Source organism: Cygnus atratus, chromosome 1, assembly GCF_013377495.2.
Source record: "Cygnus atratus isolate AKBS03 ecotype Queensland, Australia chromosome 1, CAtr_DNAZoo_HiC_assembly, whole genome shotgun sequence".
Taxonomy (NCBI): Eukaryota; Metazoa; Chordata; class Aves; order Anseriformes; family Anatidae; genus Cygnus; species Cygnus atratus.
The window spans coordinates 14158562-14182104 of NC_066362.1; the positions used below are offsets into that span (position 1 = coordinate 14158562).

A 23543-nucleotide genomic window follows, 5' to 3' on the forward strand; every position below is an offset into this window, starting at 1 on the left:
ATTCAGTGTAAGATACCTTTTCTTGCAAATACTGAAGGAAATTTGTCACACGCTTAAGAACTCAAACAGCTTTTTAAAGGGATGTTTCTTTCCTGTGTTTTTTTTTTCAGTTGTATATGAGGTTATTTTACTAATCTAGGTTACTAGAACTCTTAATCTAAAGAAAACTAAAAATCCTTTATATGAAACTCTGTTGCATTAAAGTCTTTAAAACTGCTTTGTTGATCTCTATTTCATAACCATGAATGCTGGTTTCCTTGGTACAGAAAATGATTTTAACTCTGTGTTAAATAATTCAGTGTGAATCATTCACAGCTCTTTCCATTATCTTTTCCTGTGGATTTTCATGTTTCGAGGAGGTCACAGTTCCCGAGGTTACTAACATTACTTGCAGACTCAGCAAGCCATGCTGAAATTAAGATAAATAAATATAGTTGTCAGTATAAACAAAGTAGTTCACGGTGTTATTTGCTTGATACTGTGGCATGGAGACCCAGTTAGGTGCTGCTTCTCTTCAGATGTTAGGTGACTGTTAGCAGTTAGATTCGTTAATATAATCTCTGAGAATATCATTGCTGAAAAATAGCTAGTTGCATGATTAATTTATCTAAAAGCCATGTCCGTACCTAAAAAAGCGTGACACAAAACTGTGTACTTAACACTGATTAAAAAAAAAAAAGGTTACCTGAATTGCTTATGCAGTTATTATCTGCTTTAAGTGTACTTTTTATGTCTTCTTCCAAGGATATGTTGGGCATAGATAGTATTGATAGTGATTATAGATAGACCTTTGAGCAGGTTCTGGGCTTTTCCCAGGTGGGAGGAGTTGGACTTTCTTCACAGTGACTGACAGGTCTGATGTTGCTTCATTAGTTGCTGAAGCGTGAGCAAACACAAGAGTGAGGGGGAATGACAAACCTAATTACGTAGGAGAAGGAGCCCTGAAGGATAAAACATGCTTTAAACTAAGGGATTAGTGTGGTGGTTTCTTTAATGGTGGGTAGTTTATCTGTTAGATACTTTTAATAAGGACGCCAGTAACTACTGGAGGGCCCCAGGGGCCAATACTGGGACCAATCCTGTTTAAAATCTTCATTAATGATCTGCACACTGGGGTACGGTGCACCCTCAGTAAGCTTGCAGGTAACACAGAACTGTGGGGAGGGGCTCATTCACCAGAGGGCTGTGCTGCCATCCAGAGGGACGTGGGGAGGAAGCACTTCTATGCTGTGTGGGTGACAGAGCACTGGCACGGGCTGCCCAGGGAGGCTCTGGATCTCCCTCCTTGGAGACCTTCAGAAGCCACCTGGACGTGGTCCTGGGCAGCCTGCTCTGGGTGTCCCTGCTTGGGCAGGGGTTGGAGCAGCTGGGCTCCAGAGGGCCCTGCCAGCCTCACTTCCTGTGATTCTGTGTTACAGTATTTCATATTTCATCACGTTGTAAAATTGGTGTAAAATTTGTAAAAGGTTGTCTAAAGATGAATACCAGTGACTTTTTAAGAGAATCCCTCTTATCATTAAAGACCTTTTAGTAATATACAGAGCCAGCTTTCTAGAGAAAAGGCCCATATAATGTATGAATGTGCTTTGAACCCAAAACCCACTGTGTATGGATCATTGTATCAAGCTCAATATCCAGGAGAAAAGGTTATGAATGTTATGGTATTAAATAAAAATCAATACAAACTTAACCCATTAGCTGGTGTTGAAACAGGGATTATTTTTTTCTGAAGTGTTATAGGAGAATGGATAGGTTGCTGATAAATGGTATCAGACCAGCCTGTACCTGTAGGGCCTGGTAGAGGATGTTTAGGTAGCAGTTGGTGGTAGAGAAGTAGTGCTCGGTTTTCTGTTCTCTGGGTAGCTAAGGCCATCTGATGTGTTTGGCTAGGTGAAGTGTGTTGAAATAGAAAATGTTATCTGCTTTTCATACAAAATAAATTATATTCCTTTATCTGAGTTGACCTTCAGCCAGATAATGCTCAGGTGTGCTGGTACAAAGGAAAAGCAAACCCAGACTCTGATTAGACCGATCAAACCTGGTGCATGGCAGGCTGCTGTTGCTGAAGCATACTTGGAAGCAAGAAAGTTTCATTTGGAGTTTTAAAGGTGCTTTTGGGAAGTAGTGTTAGCTAATCTTCCTAAAGTAAGCTTTACAGTATGACAGTTTTAGTTTTAATGAGATTATTTTTCATTTGAATACCGAGAGTTTTACAGAAGAAGTTGAGGGCCCCAGATTCCAAGGACTATTTTAATTTTGGTAGTCAAAAACTACCACCTTTTCTGTAATTATCGCTCAGGCAGAAACAAAATGGTATTTGAGATCAATGGGATGGGGGCAGGGGGACTTTTTTAAAGAAAAAATTACCATTGGCTTAGAATGGTTTGTAGTTTATTCCCTTAATATAGGTGAGCTATAAGCTTATAGGGACTGACTTTTTTTTGTGAACTGACTTCATATGTAGCCTGTTTAATTTTTCACTAATGCCATCTGCTGGCAATGTGCAGAATATTTTTCAGTTTACATTGTACTGTTAAATATAACCTCTAGGAAATAACCCAGAACTGAGAGTTTTCAACTGCAGCTGAAATTTGAGTGGTTCTTATAAGAAAACATAGTATCTTTGCTTTTTTAACTTGTTTTCAACTTACAAGAATGTTTAAAGTCATTGCAAACTGGGAACATGTGAGTATCTTTCCATTATAGGAACATAAGAGTATCTTTTTTCTTAATGGTCCTTTCTGTTGTGCTACTTCTGAGTATTTAGCATGGTTTTGAATTGCTGACCATAACACCTAACAAATTGCACTTTAGCAAAATGTCATGGTCAGCATGTCATGGTAATACTTGTTTGTTTCAGAGCATATGTTTAGGATTTGGGTGTAACTCCAAATATACCATATTCTAATAGGGTTTTCATGAAAACTGAAAATACTGTACCTTCTCCCCATAGTAAGGGTCCAGCTGTCTGAGGTAAGGCTGAAAAATGCGGCATGTTCAGAAGAGTGCCAAGCTCGATATTTCAGTTTGGTACAGAACTGGTGTAAGGTCAAAGAAACAAGCAAGGAAAATATCAGAGCATTCCTTCAGATCTGAAGGCTTGCTCTTTCTTCCCGAAAACTTGCTTTTTGGGATGCCTGTAATAATGCCAGTGGAAGGATTGGGGGTGGTGGGTGCAAGCATTTATTTAGGATATAACTGGAACTGAACTATCCAGGATGTATACTTGTAATCTTTAGCCTTGTATAGTAGGTTTTTTTCCTTCATCTGCTTTCCCTGTGTTGTCTTCTCCTGCATTTTTAATAGTCAGTGTAGATAATAGGTTTCTCTGCAACCAAGCATGGTTGTAGCCTTCTAAATCAAGTACTTAGATGCTAGCTCCGAAGCTGTGTTTTGGGTGTTAGAAGTTGATCAGACATGTAAGTGGTAGAAAGATTGAGTCCTGAAGACTAGATTTTTGGGATAAGGAACAACAGTTTTAAAAAAAATAATAATTGAATGTGGCATCTAATGCTTTATTTGGTTGTGCAATTAAGAATTTTAGTAAGAGGTGTGCCCCCAAGTATTTGGATGGGGAAAAAAGCTTTACTGAAAGCTGATTCTGCTTATATACTGCTTGTTAAACTTTTTTTTTTAATATGAAGGCTTAGTTGTCTTTGCTTCTCACCCAGTTTTCTCCCAACCCATTTTTGTTTTTTCTTGCTCAGATGAATGTTGTGCCTTTTTGGTTTTAACCCTCCGCTCTGTGTTCTACAAGTATTAAAATAATTAGGGATAATGGATTGTATTTATTTCTGCATTTCCTTTTTAGAAGCTTAATGCTTCTGCTTCCCACAAGAGTTACGCCTCTAAATTTCTAAATTTTAAAGTGCTTCTCTTAAGTGGTTTGTAAACGTCTAGTGTAGGTAGAAATACATTTTAAGGAGTAGAGTCTTTTGTCTTGCTTCATATTTTGCAAGAGTGCCTTTTAATTTTGTAGTCAGTTGATGAAATATGTATGACCTCCCTTTTTAGGACGTATGTTTCGGTTCTTGTATCTTTCATTGAATGCTCACTTAGTGAAGTAGTGGGTATTGAGGGCATGTTAAGATTGATTGATTTGTTTATTGGATGGATAGTTGGCTCTTGATTAATTGACATTTGGACTGGCAAGATGTAAGAAGGATTAGCTAGGTGACGTTAATGGTGTTGATAACTGCCCAAATGCAGATAAAGGCAAATCTGTGGAAAAGACAAAGCTTTTCCAACTAGTGTCCTTTTGATTATTTTTTTTTTAATTGGGTTTGATGAACCTGTCTGCTTCCAGGATGTAATTCCAACAAACTCTGATAAAAGTACTTTCCAGCTGAGAAGCAGGGTAAGAAAAGAAATGAGAATTTTTCTGGGCTTGAGGTAAATAAGGGCAAGTGACTTCAGAGTTGTTGGTTTTCCCCTCATGCTACTGTAATTACAAGCTCTGTTTCTTATCTGCTAGTACTTTGCGTGATCCGTACATCCCCCCCACCTGGCATGGTGACTGTTAGAAACATGAGTATTTTTCAAAAGATTTTTCCCCTCTGAACTTATGTGACTAATGTCTTCACCTGATGATAGCATTTTTAACTAGCGATTCTTTCTACACAGTAAGATCACAAAGGGAAAAGCTAATGAGAAGAAATTAGCTGCTAAAGTTATTAGTGGGACACTTCCAGTTCTGTATGTTCTTCCCAGGAAGAATAATTATATTCTTACAGACATGTTAGCAGAAAGTTTGAGTTGCTGGTGTCTTCTAAAATCAATCTAGCTTCACTTCATGGCATATTAAAAAAGCTTACGTTTATGTCTTAATGTCTGAGAAAAACACGTGAATTTCTGTTTTAACTTAGGATTCAGAATGACCAATTTTAAAACATCAGCTCAAGGAATTACTGAATCTTTGTGGGGAAGAAGATTTGATGCACAATAAAACTAAAATTAGAAAAGTACCCACTTGGGCTCAATATGTGATGCTAGTCAAAAGCCATTTCAGTTTAAAAAATGCTGATATTTCGCTCTGCCTCTCAGTGTTTAAAAAATAATAATAATTAAAAAATGCAGCTAGGTAACTGCATTAATTAGAAGTTTGTACTGGTTTGATTGGATTCTGTGGTGCAGTGCAAAATCAACAAGTTAGTGACACGTGAACTGAGAAAAGGTGCAATTTCTTGGATTCAAAAAGCTCTTCCTATTTTAATATTCCTTTACCTTTCTCAACTTTTGCATTGTGATTTAGTACATATAAACCATAGTTTCTCTATTAGAGGTGACACTGCCTTTCTCCAGCAAGGTGTATCTAGAAAATCGTTCACTTCTTTTTCTTTCAAGGTAAAAAATAAATCGATAAGTGCCTTTTTTTAGATTTGCCCTACTTAAGGTTTCCGTTTGTAGAAACAGTTCTCTGCCGCCGTGGGTGCTGGTTCATAAAGACGTTGAGAGTCATGTGCTGATGCTACCGCTAGATGTCTCTGCAGAATTTCATAGTGTCGGTGCTAGTACTGGGGCTGTGTCCACAACGGGTTGCAGTTGTGTGTATTGTTGCTTCTGTCTTTTGTCTTAATTAAGCTGAAGTCCTTTCTTTAGCTTTTATTGCAGCTCGATAGATCTGTGCATACTGACTGATGAGTTCCTGACAAAGGGTGTAACATGTTTTTCTGTCCAGATTTGCAGGTTATGTGAAACGATTTAGCATGTACTCTTTTTTTTTTTTTTTTCTTGAGTAAAGTTTTGTAGCTACAGAGGTATAAGTTCTCTGCTGCTCTGGAAGCTTCCTTTTAGATGAAAGAAAAGTGATTTTTTTTTTCTTCTTTTAATTGGGCAGTTGTGGGGGAAAAGTGGTTTTGGTGGCGATAGTTGTTGTATTCCTGAACCTTTTTGTATGCTCCTTTTTAACAGGAACAGCGGGTAATTACTTAGCAGTTGTGAAACAATTATCGTAACTAACAAGTATATTGACATAACATTAATAAATTAAATATATGCATTAGTATAACTATTTATTATTATTCTGTTTTTGTTTTGCAGACCAGAATCTGTAGAAGCTAGCCCTGTGGTAGTTGAAAAATCGAACAGTTATCCGCACCAGTTGTATACCAGCAGCTCGCATTCACACAGTTACATTGGTTTGCCCTATGCAGTAAGTTTCATGCTAAATGTGGTAAAATCTGATGTCCTTAAATAGGAAAAACTCCTGATTCATGCTTATAGTTTTGTATTTTATTGGGAGCTGGGTAAAAAGCCTAAAAATGGTTGATTAGAAAGCTGAATACAGAACATAGTGAATTTTATGTAAAACATAGTCAAGAAGGTTAAAAAAAAAAAACACACACCAAGAATGAGCAATGACAGAAACAAGTTTAAATTTACTTTAAAAAATGCACAGAACTTCAGAAACTTCTTATAAAGTTAATTCTTATACTTTGGCTTAAATAACCATCAGAATGTCTGACGCTTAAGAGCTTTAACTTACCTTTCAAAAAAAATCTAGGACCATAACTATGGTGCTCGGCCTCCTCCAACGCCTCCAGCTTCTCCTCCTCCGTCAGTGCTTATAAGCAAGAATGAAGTAGGCATATTTACCACTCCCAACTTTGATGAAACCTCCAGTGCTACTACCATCAGTACGTCAGAGGATGGAAGCTATGGAACTGATATTACCAGATGCATTTGTGGTTTTACACATGATGATGGATATATGATCTGTTGTGACAAATGCAGGTAACGAATATTAAATGTATTGAAAAAGTAAAAATGACTTAAAGCTGCATTGACAAATTGAGTGCAATTAAATGGTGTTTTAACAGTCTCGATTCATAAGATAGAGGAAACTTCCATAATCAAAACAATGTTTGAAGGTTGAAGGCTTTTTAAAAGGCAGAGTAGTTTAAGAGTAACGAGTATTTCACACTTTTTTCTAGTCTGTCTTAACTATTCATGTCAATTTGTTCATACCTTTATGTATCGTTGCTCTAGTAAGGATATCTTTGCCTTTTCTTTCTAAAAAGGATATTTATTTTCTCCAAGTTATTTGTCATTATGGTGAAATAAAAATCTGAAGGTACCAAGTAATAAGTGTTTTGGGGAGGTATGTACATGTAAACCAAGAAACTTGCAGGAAGCAAAGTAATATGACATAAGCCTCTCAAATCACAGGCTCTTTTGTGTGCGATCTTTCTGATAAGAACTCTTCATCTTCAAAAGACTTGGTCTTTCGATAGTTATTGAAACTCTTAAAGCTAACAGATTCTTATTTGGGAAACCAGAGTTAAAATATTTAAACTTGTGTTCATGTTTTAGTATGATCAAGTAGCTACTTATATAAGCAGATGCTATTAAACAATTGCATTTTGGAAAATGGAGCTTTGAAGTTTTTAGAGGTGGGACACTTAGCAGGAGAAGACAAATCTCGTATTTCTGGAATTATTCAGTGTTAGCCTGTACGTTCTCATTCAATACATATAATGAGCTAATTGATGTTGCTGAATTTACTAGATTATATTTCTAAAATGATTGCTACAGCTAATTAAAACATTAATTCAGGTCTTACTCCTCTGGCTGCTTACATAACAAGCTTGTTCATTTTCAATGGTCCTTGATTCTGGTAACCTTTTCTCTTAGTTTGAAATAGAGATGTTCCTTCAGCAGGGGAACTGTAGATTGTCACCGGTTGGGTAGTCTGCTAGTTTTGAAGAAGAGATTTTCTGTAAGGTGCTGGGAGAACTGTAAGAAATTCTGAAGTGATTTTTGTGTCCCATGTACTTCTAGCCTTCAGTCTAGCAAGCAGCCTTTCTTTCTTGACTGTGGGAAGCAGCTAAAGCTCTTCCTGTGTTGCACAACAGTCCTGCCAGTCGTGTGACTTCTGCTCCTACACAGGACTTTGCTGTCAAGCAAAGGAATATGTGGTGTGGGTGTCATGTTGGCATTCAGTGGCTTTACAAAAATGCTTCAGGAATATATAGAGAGAGAAGGAGAGAAAGAAAATTAATTCCCTTTTCATATTAAAAAAAAAATCCTACAAAAAAAAAAGGCTAAGGAAGCAGAGGTATTGGGAGGCAGCCCGAAGATTGGAATTGCAGAGTGATCAGCAGAATAGGAAGTGAGCAGGCTAGCAGAGGGCTGATGAAGATAGTAATTCAGTAAGTAGTTTTAGGTAGTGTTTAATCTGAGTCAAGATCATGACAGGAGGGGAAAAAAATCATATATATATGATATATATATGTCATGATATATATGTGTGTGTGTGTGTATATATATATGATTTTTTCCCCTCCTGTCATGATATATATGTGTGTGTGTGTGTATATATATGATTTTTTCCTCTCCTGTCATGATATATATATATGTGTGTGTGTGTATATATGTATATGAAGTGTGTGTGTATTTACACACACAGAGTCTGTAAAGTCATACTTAAAATAACCAAAAGGTGGGGGTGTTTTTTTTGTAGTGTCTGGCAGCACATTGACTGCATGGGAATTGACCGGCAGCATATTCCTGACATATATCTGTGTGAACGTTGTCAACCAAGGTGAGTAGTTCAGATAATTTTGAACTCTAAAACAGCTAGAACGAGTAGAGAATATTTCAAAACAAAACAAAGTAGTCCTGGAACAACCAACAGTTAAAAATGCAGACCATGTGACATGATCTTGAGGATTTTAGATGAAGAAGCTATGTTTTCGATGCAGATGACCTTAACCAGTGTGCATTCTCTTGTTCAGTTGTCATTGTTTTACCTCACTAGATGACAGGGTTAAGCAATTGAAACACTTACTGTCATAGCAATGAGTCGTGGATCCTTTCTCAGGCTGGACAATATGCAGACAATTCATTCTCTTTTCTTTCATGGCTATCAAATGTGGAGAACCCATAACAGCAGTGCTTCCAGATCAGCTGCTCCACCAATATTTCTCGTCTTTCGTCTTTATGGCCCCATTCCAGTATGCTACAGTGTTCACCTCCAAGGACTTCTTGCTCTGGAATGGGTATTCTTATGCTCCCTCTCAAACCTGAAGTCCTGTGACATGACAAGGAGGGTATTTAGTTCCATGTAGTAGGTAGATTATACCTGCCTTTAATAATAATTGTTCTGGGATACAGAGCATAAAATGCTACCGGTTAGTTATGTTGCACATTATCAGTTAAACAGTGAATAAAAGACGTGTGTTCAGAAAACATTTAATTAGAAATAAATTATATTTTTCTTCTGGGAAATTGCTTGAACCATACTGTCTTAGGATCTTTGTTATTATATTGTGATGATTGTTTTATGGAATCTGCAGAAGAATGGTTTAATGCCCGTTCAGTTGTAATCCATGAGCCAACTGTCAGTCTTTCTTCTGAGCTACCTATATTTTTACTATGTTTTGAAGTGATTTGAATGCCCACATGTGCCTTGTATTACAGTGAAGTTCTGTTTAAATACTTGGATATATTGATGTGTAAGTGTGAAACTTATTTCTTTTTAATTTCAGGAATTTGGATAAAGAAAGGGCAGTGCTGTTACAGCAAAGGAAAAGGGAAAATATGTCAGGTGGGTAAAGCTTTTAAAAGACTTTTTCTTCAGTAAAGGTTATAAAATAAATTATCAACTGCATAGATGTAAGGACATATACACAGTTCTTTGTAATTTTGATAGCCTTCAGCATATAAAGTTCAGTAAATCAATACCTGCTGCGTGACTATTGTTAATAAGAGCTTTATATCAGAATAGTTGAAGTTCCAAGTCTTTTCTTAAAAGATGTCACCACCAGTTTAATTGTTGGGGAATAATTCGTTCTGAACATTGTTAAAGTTTCTTAAGAATGAATGTAGCTTTTACAGTAACAAGAATACTTTGAGTAAGCTACTAAATAGATGGGAAAGTTTGAGACTACTTGTGGGATAAGAGAGGGTTGCTAAGTCCACTTTCTTTTGGGGAAAAAATGACATCATGTTTCTGTCACTTCTTCCTTGACAGTGTAGATAGACTACTTCTATCCTAATACTATCATCTTAAAACTATTCCATTACTGGTGATACTGCTGTCTCTGATGAAGAATTACATAATTAAATGAGCTGTAAAACAGTGTAACATAGTTTTGAGAGGTAATCGTAACTCTGATTTGTTGGTTCTAGATTTGTATATGTACATTAGTATTTTTGTCAACCACAAAAATTAATAACAACTCTTTGTTTTGAAAACCTGATGAAGCAAGGAGCTTTTTAGTCTCTATATTTTATGAGATGAGCTCTACTACCATTTACAGAATGTCAAAGCTCAACTGACATTAATTTGTCAGGAGTTCTGTCAAGCCATTGTCAAAATATGTCATGGGTTTTGTTGACAGGTGATAACTTTAAAGCTCTGTTGCAAAAGTCATAACATAGAAGACCATCTAGAACTTAACATGTTTTGCTTTCAAATTCTGTCTCTGAAGTGCTGGGGGTTTGTGCAAGCTGCTTTAGTCAATTAGACATTAACGACTTATTTAGAACACCGTAATAATTTCTGTTTTTGTCTGCTTTCATTTTAACAAAACCAAACCTACTTCATAAAGTTTTGGTTGACCTGCTAGATGAATTTAGAATTCAAAAATAATTTTTGCTGATTCCAATAAATATACTTGTTCTATTACGTCATAACTGATTAAGTGGAATGATATTTTGAGGCTAAATTTGAATTTACGTACAGTACACAGAAAGTCAGTGGTCTGAGCTACTTAAGTCATCTCTTAGGATTTGTAGTCATGCTATTTGATCATTTACTATAAGCTTAAGGAAAGAAAAGTAGCCAAAATTTTACACAGAAGCTGAAGAGAGAGACCCTTCTAACTTAGTGTTGAGCTTAATCCTTAATTTTGAGTAGTCTTTTAAATCTGCTCTGTGTAGTCAATAGGAAAAGAAATGACAAATGGTAAATATTAAGTATCAAAACAGTTTAAAAAAAAAAAAACAAACTATCCAGTTTAAGCTGTGACTTAGTGCACTGTTGATTAAGTACTAAAAATCACAGTAATTGGAAATTAACATGTTCTCATGTTAACATGCTCTCTGGTTAATTTTCATTCAGCTAATATACTTGCTTGGCTAAATGCACTTTTTGTGTTGGTTGATGTGACATGGTTCAGTCAGGCTTACAGTAATTCTAGGTATGTTCATATGCCATGAGACACTAGTAAAAACAGGCAGTTTCAATAGATGGTGTCAAGCAGAAAGAGCAAAAAAGGCATTGATTCCAATGGACCTGTTAATTAACATTCAGTTACTGTTAATTCAGTAACATTCTGGTGCTTTCAATTTTTTTTTTTTTTGGTATTAAGTTTCAGGTTTTTAGAGGCAAGATAGCCTGACCTGTGTTCTCTGACTAAATATGTATACAGAGGTTCAGAGGCTTATATATAATAGGGCTTTTCATTTAGATGTGAGAATACTTTACCGTGTAATGGTTTTCATTTTAAAAAGACTTGTGAAGTGTTGCTGCTATTAGCCACATTGCATCCGGAGTTAAAAAGTGGGCAGCAAGTAATAGATCAGTTGTTTTACCTCAAGAAAAGAGCCGTTAGGGAAATGTGTCCCATGATGTGAGAGTGGGTGTCTTGTGTGCATAACCACGTGGATTTTCTTCCTTGCAACATTTCTATTCTATTGTTCTGGGGCCCACCGTTGTATACTGTTGCTCTCTGTGGATTAGGTTGCTTGCTATGGTTCAGTGCACTACCTTTGTTAAGCACCTAATTTTTTCAAGGATGATTTTATTTAAAGATACAGTAGCCAGATGTGTTACTTGTTCAAGGATGTTGCTCCAAGTGGTCTGGTCTTGAAATAGATGCTGATGCAGCCACTTGCTGCTTATGGAGATGAAAGTCTGGGCCTGTAATTTTTTGTGAAACTTTTGGAAACTTTGTACCTTGCCTTCCAAGATGCAAAACCTTCACTTAGTGTGCTTTGCTAAGGCTCTTCAAAGTGAAAGCAGGTTATGTAGGTTAGGAAGGAGTGTTTCAAAACAACTCGGTGTAATTATATGTTTGATTGAGGTAATTACTCTTTTACAGTAAGCTAGAGCACAGTGTAGGTAGACAACAATATTGAAATGGTGTTTCCCTGAGGAAGATGGTGTTCTGTGGGGGCTTTCAGGTAGGTTTTTTTTTGGTTGGTTGGTTTTACCTGTGACATGATGTGTAGTGATGCTGTAGGCAATAGTGTATGGAATATAACATTGATGATTTTAAGGGTGATGATTCTTTGGGTTTTCATTTCTCAATTGTTGATTGTTCGGCTGTTTGTTAAAATTAGTTTTTGATTAGACATTTCTTTGTGTTTTTTAGTGATAGTTCATCAAATAGTCCCAGTAGAGATGCAAACAAATTAAGATCACCTATATATATAATACGTGCATAAATATCCCCACATCAACTTAAGATAGGTAAAGTATAGCTTTGTCTAACAAGCTTAGAAAGAAGAACCAAGATAGTAAAACTGGATTGCTTACTGTTCACAGAGGAATCCTGTTTAAGGAATGCTGTGAGCAAGAAAAATCCAGACTAACCAGTAGCTGGATCTCTTTATTTAGAGAAGTTTTCAAGAATAGATAGCACTGTTGAGTGCACTGATAAAGGCAATGTCCTTTTGAGCTCAGAAGGAATGTTTTCTCTGCTCTCATCGTAAGTATTCGTAAAGCCTTCCCCTGTGTGGTTTCAAAAAGTCACGTTTAGTGTGAAATGCTCTGAAGGCAGAATATTTGGAAAAGCTGCTAAAATGTGATAAGTCTGTACTAAGCATACATGAAGAGCAGTCTCCTATCTATTTGTACCATCTCTCTTCAAATCCTCCCCACACTTGACAGCCTTTCATCTTGACAGAACTAGGGTAATCCTGTTTCAGGTCAGGAAATGTATTTGTCTGACATAAGTGCTGATGTATGCTAAACTTCAGACTTTGGCTTTAGGTCTTCATGTCACAACAGAAAACAAAAATAACAGTTTGTGTATGATCTTGTTTTAACAAGGGAAATAGACTTCCACTTTTCTCTTCCTTGGGAGTAGCAGAGTGTTATCTTTAGGGGATTTTTTTTTGAGAAAAGGCTTTGAGCAACATTGACATATTTGCCCTGAAAAAGGAACTTGACACTAAAAATTTCAGCTGAAGTAGTTGATTACAACTTGCACATGACTGATTAATAGGCTTTCAAAAGAAATGCTGGGCAGTCATTAATTTTAATCCTCTCTAGAATATCGTCATCAGAGAATTCCAAAGCTGTATTACAAGTAAAGGCCTTATGTAGGTGATGAGTTGACTAGTAATTCTTTTTTTTTTTTTTTTTTACCATTTTTGATTTTGATTCTACTTTTGCTTATAATGGAATGCTATAAAATAATTCCATTTAAAAAAATGAGTTAGTCTGGTATCTTTTTCTTACCTGGCATTGCAAGCATCTGCTGATTACTAGCTTTTCACAGATCATTCATTTTCATGCTGTTAAAACTGTTGGTGAACTTTGTGTATGAGTTCTTGAAATATTTGGCAGTATACATTTTGGGCTTTCAAAGGCAGGCATAGAGTAGCTAGTGAATGTTCTTTCTATGTTATGTCATTGCTTACAAAATGTTTTTTCTTTCAAAGATGGGGATACCAGCGCAACAGAGAGTGGTGATGAGGTTCCTGTGGAACTATATACTGCTTTTCAACATACACCAACCACAATTACATTAACTGCTACAAGAGTTACAAAGGTCAATGATAAGAAAAGGAAAAAAAGTGGGGAGAAAGAGCAGAATATAGCAAAATGTAAAAAAGTAAGTGAATGTAATTTCTGTTTTTCTGTTACAAATTATAGCTGTGTGACATCTCTTACCAAGAGACACTGGTTTTAAAATCCAGGTTATTGTTACTAGTATTTTACTACCTGGGTTTAGATTAAAATGTAATATTCTGTTGCAGTACATGGTACAATCTTCATGCCTTTTCTGTTCTCAGAAAGTAAGATGTAGTAGCCATGACAGTTCAATTTTATAATTGAGATAGAATTTGTAAGGAGGAATTGTATTTTGCCAAACTGCTTAATACAGGTAGAGGTGAGTCAAAGCAGGCTTTGGATAACCAAAGAAGAATTGTCTCTTCAGTTGTGGTTTAAGTTCAGAAGTGGTTATAGAATCACAGAATGGTTTGGATTTGAAGGACCCTAAAGATTGTCTAGTTCCAGCCCCATGCTGTGGGTAGAGAGACCTCCCACCAGACCAGCTTGCCCAAAGCCCCATCCAATCTGGCCTTGAGCACTTCCAGGGATGGGGCATCCACAGCTTCTCTGGGCAACCTGTGCCAGTTGGGTTGCTGCCCTATGTCCTGATATGACTGTATGTTCATTTATTTGAGTTGAAATTGTATGGAAGTGTGATGTCAGAAAGTTAGCTACTAAAATAATTTGGTAAAGAGGGTATTGTGATAATACTGTCTGGTTGAGAGCAACGTACTTTCTATGTTAAGAAATAAAGTATGTGGGATTTCCTAAACTAATGAGTTGCTTTCTGTGATTAAGTTTCACTGGCTTGGATGACAATTTTGTCCTTTAAACCTAGGAGTGAGAAATAATATTTCCAAAAAGATACCAGTAACTAAGTAAATGTTGCCTTTTGAATGAAAGGTTCTGAATATAAATTTTACTACACTGTATTCTACTGGTTTTTGTCTTCTAACATAACATAAGATAACTTTAAAGAATGAGATTTCAGAATGAAAGTGAATTTCACAGGTTCTCTGTCACCTGCTTCCCCCCTACCCTCTTTCAATAATTACTGCAGTAAAGGATATGGGCTATTCACAGACTTAACCTGCTAAGTAAAGGGTGTTCCCTAAGTAACTGTTGAGTTACTCTTCATTGCATTCTGAAATTCTAGAGTCATGTTGTAATGTGGGAGAAAGGCAGGGGTACATGGACTACTAGCACTGAAATCCAATGTGCACTTAGTTTGAAATGCTGATTTTATTTTTTTAATATATTTTGTGGAATAACCCACTGCCTTGAGATTTGAGTAGCTTGTCTGTTTTCTTCTTGCATGTTGAGAATGGTCCACTAAAGAGGAAATAATTGTTAATAGGTTTTGAATTGCATAAGAGATTTTGTATTTCCTCCTAAAAAAAATAAACATAATTTTGTTTCAGGCATTTCGAGAAGGATCCAGGAAATCTTCAAGAGTAAAGGTAGTGTGATTCAGTGCTTTGTTTTTGTTACACACCTTAATTGTATGTTACTGAATGCATAGTCCCAAATACACTGATGCTTCATATTAAAGTACTAAAATACTCTTAATAATGAGTTATGTAGTTATCATAGTAATTTTATAGGTATAAAAAGCATGTTTTTGTTCTGCAAAGTTAACCAAAATAGCATAATGTGAACTTTTTTTCCCAAGAATACCTGATACTCAAGAGCCAGTGGAGGAATTGGGGCACTTCTGTGCTATGCAAGGGAACAAAGTTCCCACATGCTTCATCTGAGTTTAGTAACTCCAACTTATCAATAACTGTAAGCAGCAAAAGAATGAAGTGACTATGTTGCATTTGAGAGCTAAGCTAGCATTTCTGCTCTGTCATACACAGGTGTATTCATCTGGTGGGACTCTGTTTGCTAGTGCTGGCATAGTCTCTGTAATGATCAAGTGCTGGCATCGTTTAAGGAGTGGTGTTGGGATGTCTGCATTCTAAGACTGAAATGTTATAGCAGTCCTCAAATTTTCTGTGGGAGAGATATATTCATGGTGTGAAAGCTAGATAGTTCCCATCGTTTATTCATGCTTGAGATAAATACAAGTAGGACACAACTTAGGCTTAAGGTACACCAGATATGACTGGGACTTGCAAGTATGAAGACAAAATAAGGAAATCAGAGAATAAAATCTCAATTTTGTCTTTATGAATTTGGTGTTTGTGTGGTTCTGTTTCTTTTTTTAAACTGCATCACTTTGTTACACTGTTTGTATGTATGGTTCCCTCAATGCACAAAATAAATGTTATTAGTAACAGGTAAATTAAAGTACTGAACTACTTGCTGTTTTATGAATGTTTAATAGTGTCTCTGCTCAGGTGGATAGAAAAGGGAGCGTTGGCTGCTGCTGTCCATAAGGAGCACTGGTTGGCTGCAGCCTGGCTGCTGTTTGTGAGGTCTGGAGGTACAATGGTACTTTCTTTGAAAGTGAAAGGACCCGAAGCACTGCAGAAGAAAATTGTTTAGTGAGGAACAGGCAAGGGGAAAAAAATGCTGTGTGCAAAGCCTGTAATGTTCGAGTTTGCAGCCTTTGCACCTTATTGTAGTAGAAGGATTCGTAAAGCTTTATAAGATGTGAAGCAGGAAGATGTAGCATAGCCCTTGAAGTTGAAAGTGGTATATCAAATCTGTGTGTAATTGAATGGAAGCTGGAGTTCTTTATATTTGCATATGTTCATAAAGTTGAGTAGAAAGGGAGATTTGACCTCCAATTCCTGCACTGTTAGATTCCTGATGCAGGGTAGTTCTGGGAGGAGACAATGTCAGTCTCCATCCTCATCCCGCTAAAAGCCAGAATCCCTGTTGAAAAGGAATGTATTCCTGAACATTGGTCGATGTTTATGAAATGATGCTGTTTATAAAAGGACAAATGTAATGCTATTGAATTCAGTGGAGTGCTCTTAAATAATATAGAAATTTAAATTGTACTTCCCATAGAGTGAACTTTCCCTTCCTGTAGCAGAGGGAAAAGTGCATGCAAAGTACTGTTATGACAGAACTCAATTATCATAGTTGTTATATATAAATTTAAATCAATGGCATACTCTTGCCTTTTATTTTTTAGCATATTGTAGACATATTCTGAGTTTCTAGCTTACTAGTGGGAACCTTTCTTTCAATTAATAAATAAGTAAAATCTTAACCTTATAATAACTGGTTGCTTCCTCTAATTTATAGGGCTCGGCTCCAGAGATTGATCCTGCTGACAGTTCGAACTTTGGATGGGAAACTAAAATCAAGGCATGGATGGATCGTTATGAAGAAGCAAGTAACAACCAGTACAGTGAGGGTGTTCAGAGGGAGGCACAAAAAATAGCTCTGAGATTAGGCAATGGAAATGACAAAAAAGAAGTCAGCACCAGCAATCTGATTTTCAAACCTCCAGTAGAGGTAAGGAGCTGTGCCACATTGTGTCATTGTTTGTTGTGTGTTTTTACCATGACAAAGATAACCATTTAGATGCCTTAAAAATAAACAAATAAATTCACATTCATTTCCTCTATCTTGTCTCACCAGATCTAAGCATCAGAGTTACAACAGCTTTTTCAGAGTTTCTAATTGATATTCATACATGCTGTATCGCTCCTGATTATAATCAAACTTACGTACCAATTTTCATAAAATAGTTAAAATGCTATACTAAGCCTGAAACCTGAATTGTCCTTTAAAATGTTTGTTGTGGAGGGAATAACACAGTAAACTTCCTTGTTACCGTTTCTCTGATGTGTAAGGAATATCAGGAATGGTTAGAGTAGAAAGAAGCATCAAAATTTGATATTTTTTTCTACTGTGTGTATCAACATGTTAATTGCATGTGTTTTTCTTGCGATGTGGTAAGTCTGTTCTGAATTTTTAGATATTCAGATAGAATAGAATTTCATTTTCATCATGAAGGATGTTGCTGATGGTAGGTGGTATCCCAGTACTGATGTTTGACTCTGTACTCTTGTGATCCTGTAATTTCTGGTTTATGAAGAAATTGTGCAATGTCTTTCTGTCTTTGACATCAGTTAATGATGAGCTTAAAATCAGAGCCATATAACAGACCTTAGCATTTTGTAGCAGAAATCTCAAGGAGTAGTTACTGTAGCAGATTAATAGAAGCATCTTTGCTTCTTTTCCTCAAAGACCATCATGGCATATGGGACAGCCTCCTTAGAGGAATATCCCTGCTTACAGAGCCTTTTGCCTACATAGAGGCTACTTCCTTTTTGATTGACGGTGACAGTTTTGAGAGTTCACTAATTGTCAGGGTATGTATTGGTTTTTAATTAAAAGACATCCTTCCATCTAAAGATACGGAAATGAGAAATTTGCAAACTTTCTCAGGTTTCTTTTTTATTATTTTGATATTTTCCTGTTCTGTTTTTTCCTTGAATGAATCATGGATGTCCTTGTATGTTTGCATGTTCTGTTTTGTTCGAAGGAATTGAAGCCTTTTGAAAGCATTATGCAAATGAATGCAGCAGTTCAACATGTGCTGACAGTTAAATGTACTGTGGGATGTAATACTTGAATTGTGAGAACATCTGTATGCTGTGATTTAGCTGTACTAGAATACAGAGCTAAGGCATTTTTTGAATCTAAGTTCATAACTAGTTGCATTGGCATGGGAACAGGACGGTTTGATCAAATTAGTCTGGAGGTTTAATTACAACAAAATTTTCAGTTCATATAGTGGTGTTCAGTGGTTGTGAAAGTATGATCTGCTGTTAATAATTTTCCACCCATTTTTGCCATTATTTCATAAATTAACTTCTGTCTTTATAGAGTTACGTGCAAAAAAACAAGAAAATTTTAAAAGCTGCCAAAGACTTGCCTCCTGATGCACTTATTATTGAATACAGAGGAAAGTTCATGCTGAGAGAACAATTTGAAGCTAATGGATATTTCTTTAAAAGGTTTGTTTATTTCAAATACTTTGTAATAAGGTAACTACTAAATGGTCTTTTGCCAAACTTGTGCCTAAGATACAAGTGGGTCTTGATTACCAGTGGTGCCTTTCATTTACTTGTTGTCTGATTAAAAATAATTGCAGCTGGTATCTGGTGTCCTCCACTCTCTTGTGGATATCATTATAGCTCTCTTCAGGAAATAGTTTCTTCCTTCTTTGTTCTTACCTGGCTAAAGGATTCCTGTGTTCTCAATTATGTAGATATGCACCTTAACCCAGGGACTGACGGGTCCTGCCATCCTAAAAGAAATAGGAAAGTAGTGGTAAAGACTTTTTTTTGAGAGAGATTTTAATTCTATCAGGGTAAGAACAGAATTGAACGCAAGTCAACATGGGCTTTTTAACTGCCATGGTTCTCGAGTTGGTAGGTTACTGAGTAATGCATGGCTACTTCCTTCTTCCTGCAGATCATTGTCAGTGCTGCCAGTAACTGCAGGGACACACTCACTTGGGACATTGCAAGAGGCTTGCTGGAGGAAGCGAGCGTAGAGCTTTTGCTCAGTAAAGACAGGAGGGTTCCCAGCACCTGTAGTAGCAGAACTTAAAGTATGTCTTGGCAGAGTGTTTAGATGCCCAGTTCCTTCAAGAAGGCTGGGTGGTAGTGGTATCGCAGGATCTAGACAGGGTGAAGTGGTGGTTTTTATTTTTTGAGGTGATTCTGTGAGGCACCTACATTTCTACTGGAGTTTCATTTTAGAACCTGTTACAAGAAAAGCTTAAGAAAGATGTAGATTCTTTACCTTGTCTCTTCCATGTTTAGCATTTGTTCCTCCCTTTCAATCCCATGCAGAAGAATTGCATTTAGGGCTGTGACTCAAACTTTCGGTAATCTGAAAATATATTTGGAGAACGTGAAGCTTCAAATACAAATGGGTCATTATCAGATTAGCCCGCAAATTCAGTGTATCTTGCCAACACTATTTCACATTAGTTAATTTTGTATCAAATAGGCTGTATTTAGAATTTTTAAAGCTCTGGTTTTCTTGTCTGTTTTTCAGGCCATACCCATTTGTTTTGTTTTATTCCAAATTCCATGGGCTAGAAATGTGTGTTGATGCAAGGACTTTTGGAAATGAAGCTCGATTCATCAGGCGTTCATGTACACCAAATGCAGAGGTGAGCATATACATGAAGTTAAATTAGGCTTATTTACTTTTAGATGTCCCCTTCCCTTTGATTTTTTCCAACTGATAATTTGAGCACTTCTTACAATTTCTATACAACAACAGTAAAACTTCATTGCAGTAAAATAATGTTCTCTTTTACATAGGTGAGGCATGTAATTGAAGATGGAACGATTCATCTTTATATTTACTCCATCCATAACATTCCAAAGGGAGCAGAGATTACAATAGCATTTGATTTTGATTATGGAAATTGGTAAGTATTTGAGCACACTGTTCATTCAATAACATTTAATGCCTATTAAGTTGTGATGCATTCATGGTGACCTTGATCTTTGTATCATTTACTACTTTGTGTGCATTAATAATGCCGTGCTCCTTGAGTACTTATTTTTGCAGTGAATAGTGTATGTTTAGGCAGGGTTTCTTCTATATTTTTATTACTGAATATCTGTTGCTAATTTTAGCAGTATTGTAGTTACCTATTAGTAATGCAGATAACAGGCAAACTTGGGTGAATATGAATAAACATGGACTATGAAAACTTCTCTGTATACAGGTGCCCCATAATGTGGGGAGAGCAGAAAAAATCTGGAACTACACAGTAATGCCCTATTTCAGAGTGGCTCTGTAGTATAACGTTGGGAAGATGGCGTCTGGAATTTAGCTACAAATAGGGGATTAAGAACATTGAAAAATACTGAATGCTTAGTGCCTTAAATTCTGTAACATAATAAACATTTTTCTGAATATAACTGCTGCTCCTTTTATGATCTGGGGAAAACTGTAGTAAACTGCCATTATTTGTAAGAATTCCTTTGAAATGATAAAGGAAACTATCACTTAAGTTCTGCTTACATAAAAAAGAGCTGTTATTTAGTCACCTCTTTGAAATCTTATGGCAAAATAAGGCTGTTGAGGCCCATGTAGGCCTTATTATAAAGTAAGGTGTGTCGTCTCGTAATGATTTCTCTCGGCTAGTAGGAAGTGTTCTAGAGCACTGGTACATTGTGCAGGAACATCTCAGCTGACACCAGCTTCGAAAACTGAAGCATTGAAGAGTGTAATTCTATACGTGAAAATTATCAGCTTACGTGTTAGTTACAGTTTAAAAAAAAAAAAAACCTCTTTGCTGTACAGCCTAATCAAAATATGCTTTCTTGGATTTATTTACTTGTAGTAAATACAAAGTGGACTGTGCTTGCCTCAAAGAAAATCCTGAATGTCCAGTCCTCAGACGTTCTGAGCCTACCGAAAACATCAATACTGGATATGAAACCAGAAGGAAAAAGGGAAAGAAAGAGAAAGATGTTTCAAGAGAAAAGGAGACTCAAAATCAGAACATCACGTTGGACTGTGAAGGAGGAGCCACCAAAATGAAAATCACTGATAATAAGCAGAGGAAACTTTCTCCCCTCAGGCTCTCCATTTCTAATAATCAGGTATTGACACATTGACATATTAGGAATAATGACAATTAGGATAATTGACACATTAGGAAGCAAAGCTTTTAAACACAAGTATTCTAAAACTCTTGTGTAGTTACTAAAATAATTTTAATAAGTCAGTGAAAAAGGGATATGTGGATTTATAAAAAAAAAAAAAAAAAAGATGAGTAAGCTGTTTAGGTCTTTTATATTATTCCCAGTTTTACTTAATGTTTGATTGGATTTAAATATTTTGGTTCCCTTACCAGTTTTAACTAGACATTTTTTTCCTCCAAATTTCTTTGTGCATCTCTGATGCAAAAGCCTCATGTCATGCTTTCAGGAGCTCCCAGGCCATCATGAAGTGTAGATAACCCAAAAGCCACATTACTCAGAAGTGTAATATATTAAAACATAACAATAAATAGTACTGCTCCTCTAACAAATAAAACTTAAGCCCAGCATATTGAGCATTGGCTGCAGCTGTCTTGTAACTTGATAAGGAATTTAAATAGAGTTTAGAGAGATGGGAGGAAGAAGATACGTTCTGAAGTTAGTGTGGTAAAGCTACTTGGTAATACCATGGTAGTCAATTGTTACATCTGTCTTTTTTAATGTCAGTATGAAGGAACTAATGAGAGAGAGATCCATGAAATTAATAATTAGCTTTGCAGAGCAGCTGTTAAAGAAGTATTTCGCATGAGAGGATTGTTACCTTGGTAACTATCTTTGTTGTTGTAGGGAAAATGCAATTTAAACTTTCTTTGAATGTGGTGGCTTGTGATGATGATTTAAGGGGAGAGGGAGAGAGTTTTTGTTCTGGGAGGAGAGATTTTCAAGTTTTTCATCTTTCAGTGTCACTAGGAGCAAAGGAAATACAGTGAAAATGAGCATGTTTGACACCCCCCTCCCCCAGTTTTCATAAGACAATCACATCGTTCTGTGGTTTTAGTAGCTACGTTGCTTTAAAATGCTTGGAAGTCCAGAAGGCATGGCGTGTGACTGTTAAAAGCGATCTGCAGAGGCAATATTTAAACTTTCCAATCTTACATGACTTTTTTGTTGCTTTTTAACTGGTATTTGGAACCTTCTCCTGGGCTTTTAGCATAGCATATAGCGCTTTGACAGAGCAGTCACAGGAGAACTCAATGTTTTTTCCAAACTGAACTTAACAATAAGAATTAAAGAATTAAAACAATACGAATTGTGAGGAGAGTAAAGCTGTTAAACTGTGTATATAAATATAGAGGCCCAGTCAGTCAATTGATACCTTCTTTCCTGTGACGAAATACGTAACATTAAGGTAAATGAAAGGATGTGGGCAAATATGTTTTAAAGACAAATGCTAAGGAGTTCTGTCTAGTCACCTAATCAAAAGGTAGAATTGCATGTAGGGCTAACAAACTTAACCCTCAAAGCTACTCTTTTGTGTTCTTTTCTCAAACCAAATAACCACTATTAGTTAGCTAAATTTTGTTTCTCTGTGGCATGGCACTGTTATTAAACTATAGTGAGATTGTAAATGGAAAATGTCACTTCAATGAAATACACTGTGGAGCTGAGAAGAAATTCCATATAATAGTATGTTAACTTCTCCCTTTGACATGACAACATTCGTTGTACATCATTGTAATGCCTTTTTTTCCCAACGGATGTATAATGTAAGCTCCTAATTCTTTAACTCGTTAAGAAGTGGCTGGATCAGTGGCCAGTGTTAGTGCCCAAAAGTTTCTGTGGGACTACAGGTTTAATTCTAATAATTTGGGGGTTGGGGGTGGGTGGGTGGCTGGGGATGGGATACCAAAATTTCAGTAAGATCAGTATGCTTAAGAAAAAGATACAGATGTGTCTAAGCTCAGATTGAAAAAGATCCAGTCGAGTGGTTATATTTACAGGTTTATGCAAAGGTACAAGTGGATGTCAGCTTTTTTACGTTTTACCTTGATATATTGGCTTGGTTACTTTTGAAGTAGTGATCTGAGGATTCTTGGTTCTGTGTAGCTTTTAGTATTCCCTAGTTTGCAGGAGTAGTGGAGCTTCTGTAAAGCAGTCATTTCCATCTTTCAGGAGCCAGATTTTATTGATGATATAGAAGAAAAAACTCCCATTAGCAATGAAGTAGAAATGGAATCAGAGGAGCAGATTGCAGAAAGGAAAAGGAAGATGGTAAGTTGGGAAGCAAGTAGCTGCCTAAAGTTGTCACTAAGGCTTAGTGACACCTGCTCTTCCCATGCTAATTGCTGCCTTTCTGTAGGCGTTTAGAATCTGAGTATATATGAAGTCAG

The 23543-nt window shown here is 36.4% G+C and overlaps 1 protein-coding gene across 10 annotated transcripts in view; it reads left to right on the forward strand.

Annotated features, from left to right (window-relative positions):
- The window catches only part of KMT2E (lysine methyltransferase 2E (inactive)), a 69334-nt gene that overhangs the window by 20025 nt on the left and 25766 nt on the right, over positions 1–23543 (forward strand). For 7 of the 10 annotated variants that reach the window (XM_035549577.1, XM_035549576.2, XM_035549586.2 and 4 more), the window contains 12 exons: positions 6040–6151; positions 6503–6732; positions 8462–8542; positions 9489–9547; positions 13615–13787; positions 15151–15189; positions 16931–17143; positions 18524–18654; positions 19706–19823; positions 19978–20087; positions 21012–21273; positions 23326–23424. In XM_035549577.1, coding sequence (XP_035405470.1) covers positions 6040–6151; positions 6503–6732; positions 8462–8542; positions 9489–9547; positions 13615–13787; positions 15151–15189; positions 16931–17143; positions 18524–18654; positions 19706–19823; positions 19978–20087; positions 21012–21273; positions 23326–23424 — 1627 coding nt within the window. The remainder of the gene's footprint in view (positions 1–6039; positions 6152–6502; positions 6733–8461; positions 8543–9488; positions 9548–13614; positions 13788–15150; positions 15190–16930; positions 17144–18523; positions 18655–19705; positions 19824–19977; positions 20088–21011; positions 21274–23325; positions 23425–23543) is intronic. The other 3 variants (XM_035549583.1, XM_035549588.2, XM_035549582.2) reach the window with 1 other exon arrangement.